The sequence below is a fragment of the Epinephelus moara genome, chromosome 24, assembly GCF_006386435.1.
Source record: "Epinephelus moara isolate mb chromosome 24, YSFRI_EMoa_1.0, whole genome shotgun sequence".
In the NCBI taxonomy this organism is placed as follows: Eukaryota; Metazoa; Chordata; class Actinopteri; order Perciformes; family Serranidae; genus Epinephelus; species Epinephelus moara.
The window spans coordinates 48,916,399-48,925,536 of record NC_065529.1 but is presented as its reverse complement, the minus strand read 5'-3'; the positions used below and the strand labels follow the sequence as shown (position 1 = coordinate 48,925,536).

At 43.9% G+C, this 9,138-nt stretch overlaps 1 protein-coding gene across 1 annotated transcript in view; it reads left to right on the top strand.

Moving 5' to 3' along the window:
- The window catches only part of LOC126385738 (dedicator of cytokinesis protein 3-like), a 305,180-nt gene that overhangs the window by 216,168 nt on the left and 79,874 nt on the right, over positions 1-9,138 (top strand). Inside the window, exons 6-7 of the mRNA XM_050037648.1 lie at positions 1,282-1,430; positions 6,791-6,875. Of these exons, the coding sequence (XP_049893605.1) occupies positions 1,282-1,430; positions 6,791-6,875 (234 nt within the window). The remainder of the gene's footprint in view (positions 1-1,281; positions 1,431-6,790; positions 6,876-9,138) is intronic.

The window sequence follows — 9,138 nt, the reverse complement described above, 5'->3', positions numbered from 1 at the left end:
TTTCAAACGTCCAAAACACATAATTGAAACCACAAAATATCTCCATACTGCTCGTCCGTAGTGATCCAAGTGTCCTGAAGCCCCGACATAAAAAGTTGTTTGGAAAAACGTCATTTGAACTCTGTTTTTAGCCTCATTGTAGCCTGTAGCTCTGACTGCCTCTCTGTGCACCGCGCGCGAGACCAGCCCATGTCTAACAGTCTCGCGCAAGCTCGCACATGTGAGCGCGGTGTACACGGAGGCTGTTAGAGCTGCAGGCTACAATGAGGCTAAAAACAGAGTTTCTTTTTATGTCGGGGTTTCAGGACACTTGGATCACTACGGACGAGCAGTATGGAGATATTTTGTGGTTTTTGGACGTTTGAATCTGGGGCGCCGTCAGCCTCCATTAGGTGGAGTTGTGTTGCTACCTCCTCTCCCCTTGGATCTCCGCAAGGGATGTGAGGACTCTAAAACTTCACCTGAGCCTCCCTCGGCATATGGGTGAGTAGATAATGGCTGTGTGTGAAGCATCCATGTTTTCACTGACATGCATGGAAACTGTCAGAGAAACGTGACTGGTGTTTGGAAGCATACAACTGCAGGGCGATAATGATAGTTTTTTTTACAAAGTCAGTTTGCTTTCTTTCCCTTCCCCCCCTTTTTTTCTGAACCCTGATGTCCTGTTTTTGGGGAAAATGATGATGACGTGTGTTGGTGCTGCAGCAGCGTAAACAGTCACTCACTCAACTCTACCTGCATTTAAAGACAAATCCAGGTGCAGGGATAGACTCACGCACTAACCTCACGTCTCTCTCTACAGTGAAAAAGAAAAAAAAAGCTCAAACCAGGAAGGTCGAAGGTTCAATTGCTGCCTGCGTCATGTGATCTCGCTATATTTCTTGTTATCCATAACAATTGCACAACAGGTGGAATGGAATCTGTAAATCTATGTGTGTGTGTGTGTGTGTGTGATAGACTGTGATCCGTTCACAGTGTTTCTCTGCCTCCTGGCCAATACATGCTGGCTGGCGTGGGCTCCCACTCTCTCTGTGAGGATAAATAGGAATAAGCTGGTTAAACAATGAACTCATTCACCTTCACTGTGTTACAGTGTGAGCTGTTATTGTTTAAGTGCCAGTGCCGTGGATAACACACCACAGAAAGGGCCTGGTGGTGCCAAAGAATGACAGCTTACTCAGCTTCTTCTCGAGTTGGACAATATGAATCAAGTGAGCTGAACAACAGATGAGTATAATCCCTCTCTCCCTCTGTCTCTCCGTCCCTCTCTCCCTCTATCAGAAACACAAAGTTGATCTGTTCTACAAGGTTCGCCACGTGATGATGGAACTCATCGACCTGAGACGGCAGCTGCTGTCTGGTCACCTGACGCAGGACCAGAGCCGAGATGTCAAGAGACACATCACTGTCAGATTGGACTGGGGCAACGAGTGAGGACACACACACACACACACACACACACATGCATACACACACACTGATACGCTTGAACTGAGACATCAAGAAATGTAAAGGAATGCAAAGTTGAGATCAATTTCGATCTTAACAACAGGAGCTTATTAGGGCTGAGTATTATCCTTTACGGTATCAACTGAATTAAGCCAGTACCAGGTGGTAACAAAACCTCTCCAGTCAAACAATACCTGCATTTGATCCTTTTTGTACCCGATAAAAAAAGACTATTTCCTCACAGCCAATCAGCGCAAGCATCCTTCAGTTAATTCTACGTGTGATTGGCTCATGACCACAACAGCTACAACCCATACAGTCTGTGGTGTTCAGTGTGCTGAGATTCCACAAAAACATTTGATAGCATGGTTACGCTACACGTCTGCGGCTGTAGCTGACTAAACAGTCCCAACACAAGGTTCATTTAGTTTCTGGAGCTTTTAATCTATCACACAAATCTTCCTCAGAAGATGAAGTTTGTCCAGTTATCACTGTAGATGTTCAAATTAGAGTTCTCAATGGGCCGAAAAAATTACATCCGTAACTGAACCAACCTGTATGAGCTGAAGCCTGAACTGGGCCCATCCGAGATCATCACGTAACATACTGAGCCTGAGCCCGACCAACCCTGGCCCCCTCCAAAAGCACCAGTCGGCTTCTAATGCCAGGGACACCGGCTGTGTGGCAACGTAAAGCCTCTTTCACACAGAGCGTGATTTTCGCGGCGCCCACCACGGGGTAGGGCGCAGAGCAAGCAGAGAGCAAGGTGCGCAAGACAGGATTTGGGGGAGTACAGGCTCGTTCAGGAGCTACAGCTCCATGGTGACCGCTTCCGGGTCTACGTAAGGCTCTTCTCTGCTATTGGACGCGCCGAGGTGTCGTCACAGCTCGTTGCGGTGAAATTAAAAAAATTTCAGTTTGAGCGCAGGCTGGCAGTGCGCGCCGCTCAGCTCGGCTGCAGAGCGGTGAGCTCTTGCACCGCAGTAGTACATACACAATGAATGGGTTCGTCGGCGGAGGTCTGCGCTTTGCACGCTCTGTGTGAAAAGGGCTTAAGCCACGCACGTCTCCAGCAGCGAATAGACCAGCTCAGTGGATCACTGACTCTCTACACTGTATTTCCCGGCTAGAGAAGCTCCTGCTCCGGCCAGGAGGAAGCACAGAGAGCCCAGCACAAAGCCTGGCTGCTCCCTCTCCTTCTCTCCCTGCCTGCACTTTTCAATATTTCTATATTTAGTTATCAAAAAATATATATGTTTATAATTTCCCACCACAGCCTGAGCCTTACCCGACCCGGCCAATCAGCACACATTTTCAGTCTGAACCCAGTCTGACATGTTGGGCTTTTCCTAGTCTCGCTCACCAGACCTTTCTCAAGAAAAGAAAGGTCTGGCTGGGCCGACTCTCACTTTGAGATTGGAGAAAAAAACGCCCCGGCTGCTTGTATTTCTTTCAACCAATCACAATCGTTCTGGGCGGTGCCATAGCAACGGTGCGCTTGCAAAAATATTGCCGGGGGGAAACAGGTTTTGGTGTAACACGCCCACAAAAATATCACCTACAGGACGCGAACCATGGCAGAAAAATGGCTACATCCCCGCAAGATCAAACACCGCAAAAGTTAGTAAAGGACGTGTTGAAAACTGCTACACAACCGGAGGTGGTAGGGCGGGACTTCAGTGGGTGGCTCGTTCCGCCCAATGAGAGGCTGATCTATGCAGCGAACTTCCGCCCACTCAGACTAGGCTTTTCGCGACCCATCGGGCTCAGGTTGAGATTAAGAACTTTAAAACATAAATTGTGCAATAATATTATAAATACACAGAGAAAGACAGATGCACACACTACACAGTAATAATGTCTTTTGCACCTGTATCCAACTTTCAAAGAAAAGTACTTTTCCGTATTTGTATCTTGCTTTTTAAACCAGCTCATGATGGGTTTGAGTCTTAAAACTTAAATCAATTTAGGATAAAGCATTTGGAGATACGAGATAATATAAACAGTTACTGATCCTCAGCAGAGAACATTTGGTTGTTGAGTAACATTAGTAGTGCAGATAATGAAGTGGGGAAAAAGTGACATGATGTGATTAATAGCAGCAGAGCCTTTGTTAACAGTGTACGTCAGACTGATTATATGAGCGTATATATGAGTAATAGTACTAGCTACATGTTAGTAGTTTTACTGAGTGTGTTCTACTGAGAAAACACATATATCCTCCTCACGGATGTGTCAGTGTGTGAAGATCTGCCCTCTAAATCAGTGCTGCAGACAGCAGATCAGCGCGTTCTCCTCACACCTACACAGGGCAAATAAAAGTATGATTGGAGGCAGGTGGATGAAGCTGTACAGCAGCGGTTGAAAAGGCTCGTGGGAGCTTGTCAGAAGTCTGATGGAAAACAAATGAAAAGGAGAGAAACCGACTTGGAATTGAGTTATTAACACTGGAGATATGAACGGTGGGCGGCACAGGACTGTAACAGGTTATCTGAAGCTCCAACCCACTGTCTGTCTCTGAGGTGATGTGTGTGTGCTCATGAGGAAGATGAGGATGATGAGTATAATAAGACTAGCAGTAATGGTACCAACAGTTGTATTTCAGGGGTGTTTTTCAGTCTTTAATAGCAGTTTTTAGTAGCTAGTATTCGTGTTGCTGCTACAATCATGAGCTCAGATTTTCTGACACAAGTCGTAGCTACATGTTGGTGGTGATATTAATGTGTCCGAGCTGAGGCCGCAGGTTCTTTACACAGATATTGAGACTTGATACTGAGAACTAACTGAGCTAGCAAACATTTTAAGCCACAGGAACTCTAAAAGACAAGCTAACTATGTGCTGCTTATCTCGTCTAGCAGACGACTGATCACTCAGTCTCCAGCCGGTGAGACAAGTGACATATCAGATGAAAGGGCATCAGTGTTAGTTTGTAGTCTGGAAGCTAATTCACACTGAAAAGTAGCTTGACAGGCAAATAAGCTGCACTGCATCCTCTCTGAGGTCCTGCAGGACGCCTGAGAGCAGAATTAGGAAATATTCTTATCACTGCAGAGATATTAGTCATAGAAGTCAGTTCAGTGAATTAAAAAGTAAGCAAATCTTTGATAATTTATCATGAGTCATTTTGTTCAGCAAAAATGTTCAACATGTTCTCAGATGTGAGGATCTGATACTAATACTCTAATAATAAATTTGTCTTGTGTGAATGTAAATTAAAAATCTTAAAGTTTTGGTATGTTAGTTGGACAAAAGAGAAATCAAACTTTATCTGGACATTATGAGCCTGTTACACCTGCTACTGTACTAATACGTGTTTCAGTGTTCCGAACACAAGTGGAGAGTCGAAACACACCGCCGTTCACACCTTTGTATGAAGTTTCTCCAGGAGACCACTTGTGTTCAGATTTTGTAATTACATCCACACCTTTGCTTGCTTCCCACTGGTCACATTAGCGTTTGTGTTTGTACAGCTGGAGATAGGGATGTCCCATAAACTTTATTTGCCCCTGATCCTGATCCAGGCCCTGTAATATACCTGCTGATACAGAGTCCGAGTCTAATTCTTCTATTTACTGAGATAGTTCAGCTGCACAGTGCACATTTCAAGTACTTTTAAGTTAAGCCTATTAAAAATTAATCCAATGTATAGTTGTCAATTGAATAACTCTGGCTAAAGTATAAATTGACAAACCTTCTCTTTCATCTTTGTAGCCATGTCACTGTTTCGAGGGAATTTCTCTGCTTTAAGAGAGTTTTTCCAGTGTCTGTTCTTCGGTGCAGCCTGTCTCTGAGTTACGTGAGATGAACTGTATTCCACTAAATAAATATTTTCATCATCTGAACACTTTTGTGCAGATTAGGCCACATTAATATTTTACTCCTACTCACGGGGCTTTTGTTGCACATGCAGTGGCGTGGTGGGTCTGGTTGTCCTAAGCTCTGCACCGCTGTCTGTCTCTTCTCCGTCTGTGGTAAAACACCACGTACCAAATCAGGTATTCTCATAGAACGGCTCGTATGTTAGAAACATGGTGAGAACATCCCTTAAAATGACTCAAAAGTTCACTCAAAGTTCACACTGTTCCGAACATGCGACTCCAGGGGAAGGTCACAGGCTAAAGTCTGTTTTTTTGTGACCCATCCACCACCCCAATCTGCCCCCATACAAGCACTTGGGATTGCTTGTATGGGGGACTACTCCCTGTTTACTGCTGTCAGCGCATTGGTCGAGTGATTGCAGCCATTCAAAATACGTGGCATATGTATAAAGTTGGGTGCATTGTTTTTAATAGGAAAACATTTGAAACATTAGTGAGAACAGCCTGACCAAATGCAAGAGACACACTGAGCTGTAATGAAAGAGTGCTTATAACTTTGGTAAATAACATGAATAAACATTGCATTTTGCTGTTGGTTATGGTGGGCTGGGTGCATAGTGAAGGAAAGAGTTGTGTTGATCTGCTCCAATGCTGATCTTTGAGGTCAGATCAAGGCATCCCTAGCTGGAGGTATTGCTTTCAGCAGAATTTTACACGTCTCCTTTTCAAATTTTACACATTTTAACACAAATCAATGGAGAACATTATCAAGTTTCAAGTTATTTATTGTCATATGCACAAAAATTGTCGGTAAACAGTTGTTGGCAATAAAAAGCTGCTAAAATAAATGTATTAAAAGAAAAAAGTGCAAGTAAAAATGAGATTCCAAGACATAAAACAGTGCAGAATCAAAACTCCTCAGATGAATCGATAATGAAAAGAACACTTTGAGCTACATGTAACTTCATATCAGACAAATAATGGAAACTTATTCAGTGTTGGTACAGCAAAGATAATCTCAGCATTGTGTGAAAAGAAGAGAGTCACATCTTGGTGAAATATAGTGGATAAAACCTTCAGCTTTCAGTTCTTAAACTTTATCAGCCAGAGAATGATGGAAGGTTTGGTTTGGAACCTTGGTTGAATGAAATTTACTGGCCCCTCTCTGCCCCCAGTGAGACAGAAATAGACTTTTATTTTTTCAATCACAGTTTAAAAAAAAAACATTTTACTCAGAATATTCTGCAGCGCGTCTTTAGGACCAAGGTCACAGGTCTGTGGGTGAAAGATGTGGTTGTTGAGATTGAACAGAAAGTAATCCTCAGGAACAATATCCCCCAAGGCCACATCTAAAATTACTTCAATATACTGTGAGTGAGTGTGTGTGTGTGTGTGTGTGTGTGTGTGTGTGTGTATGTGTGTGGATGGGTTTCTGTTGCTGTATCTATATCAGAAGTAGTGTACACGGTTTGTGAAGGTTATATAAAAAAACACTGACGCTCTCTCTCTTCTCTCCCTGTAGACACCTGGGTCTGGACTTGGTGCCAAGAAAGGAGTTTGAGATGGTGGACGAAGATCAGATAAGCGTGTCGGATCTTTATAAGATGGTGAGAGCTTTATTTAGTGCAGGAGGAACTGTTTACACACTGGATAATGTCAGGGGACTGAGTAATCCCAGCTGAGGTGAAAGTATCTTGTATGAACAGAACTGAAACACCCAGCAATCCAGGATTACATCACCACTATGAGTGCAGTCAAAGATAAACACACACACACACATCACAACTTTGTCCTGGGTCTTAAGATAAGGGTCTTTGCAGACATCTTTGCCAGTGATTTTAAAGTCCAGTCAGAAAGAAATGCACCGTTAAACAAAATGACAGAGAGCTGATTAAAGTAAAACAAATCCATCTCATGGTTAGGGACTGGGTCCTTGGTCCGGAAGTCTATTTGTCTTTGTTTTTTAGGAAAATCCTGCATATCTTTTATTTGCATCATCTCATGGAATACTTTACAAGTTACATTTTAGGGCATGTATTCAGTAATCTGTAGTGGAATAGGTTTTAGAAGTAACAACACACTCAGGAACTTTACATTATTTGTTGTGTCAGTCCAACTAAAACCGGACTTAAAATAATAGATGTAAACATGTTAGTCTGACTGAAATCATACTAAATTGAATTTCTCAAAGTCGGACTAACACTCCCAGATAATGCGATGGGGGGTGGAATTACTCCTGCATGTATACAGTCAATCAGACCCAAACTGGCCGAGGCGCTCTGAGCATGCTCCACAGTTTCCACCCTGGGTTTTGACCTGGAAGTTGAATAGCATTAAATGTGTAAGAGAAGAAGAAGCCGATAACAACATGGAGGAATCTACATCCAGATCCGTGACTTTTTGGACGGACGCAATGTACAGAGCTGCAAAGTTGTCCACCATGTTAGCAGTTAGCTGCTAGCTAACCGTAGCTAACTTGTTTGTCCATTGTTTGGTCTGTGACGTAGTAGGTCAACAGGAAAAAGGTCCAATACTAACAAGCTGAAAGGGGGCATATCTCCACCTATTAGGGGTGAGTCAGTGTACACGTGTTTGAGATCATAAACGGTTATGAAAAATTAGTACACGAACAACGTTTTTTTTCTTTTAGGGGGGGGTTGATACTAATTGTTGACTAACTGTGATACACTGTGAATATGACAAGAAATGGTGTGAGACCAGGTTTGGTAACAGGTCAGTAGCCTACATGCTCTGTTCTATTAAAACGGCGCGGTCGTTAAGGGGGTCGTTCGCCAGTGGGCTATAATGAGTACCGGGCCGTCAAGTCACAGCATCCACGGTGAGAGGACACGGAATTGTTTGCGCTTTTACGCACGGGTCGGTGGTGAAGTGGCGCACATGACTTGTGCTACGGATGGACGGACAGACGAGCCACGTATCTCGGTGCCGCTTAAAAACAGGTAATACATCTGGCTACATCTTTCCCACATCAAATATCCGTGATCGCCTAGACCCGCGTGCATAAAAGTGCACACAATTCTGTGTCCTCTCACCACGGATGCTGTGATTTTATGGCCCAGTACTCACTGTAGCCCACTCTTATAAGACCCAATAATAATAATAATAATAATAATAATAAGTTACTGTGGACCAATATGCCATGCTTTTTAATAAAATTACCAGAGAAGTTCACTGAAAAACAGGTAATGTCAGCCTGAATTACTCGCGTGCGTCCCTGGTGAAAATCGCTGAAATGCATGGGAAATACAGCTTCTACAGGCTCGCCATAGCTTACTGTCAGGACTCAGGGACCAGAATTCAGGATGGCGGACCGTTGGAATGGCGATATTTTGGAGTGGCGGCCTGTAACCGTTGGTTAAATGGCCCGTTCGGTTGGTATTCGGATAACTGGGGCTTTACTGGTATAATGCAGTAGCACCACCCAGCGGTGAAACTCGTGTACACGTTTACACAAAAAAAAATTACCCACTCTAAACGTTCAGTGGCCTAGTGGTAGAGTGTCTGCCCTGAGACGGCCGGGGATCGAACCCACAACCTCCCAGGTTGTGGGTTCGATCCCTGGCCAGGTCATACCAAAGACTATAAAAATGGGACCCATTGCCTCCCTGCTTGGCACTCAGCATCAGGGGTTGGAATTGGGGGGTTAGATCACCACATGATTCCCGAGCGCAGCACCGCCCCCTAAGGGGATGGGTCAAATGCGGAAAACAAATTTCAGGTGTGTGACAATCAGTGGAACTTTAATCTTTAATCTTTGTACACGAACTCACCCCTACCACCTATCGTAACAGAGTTGGACATACTTTGCTCAATGAATTGTTTGTATACTGGGACAAGGACAGTAGTCCA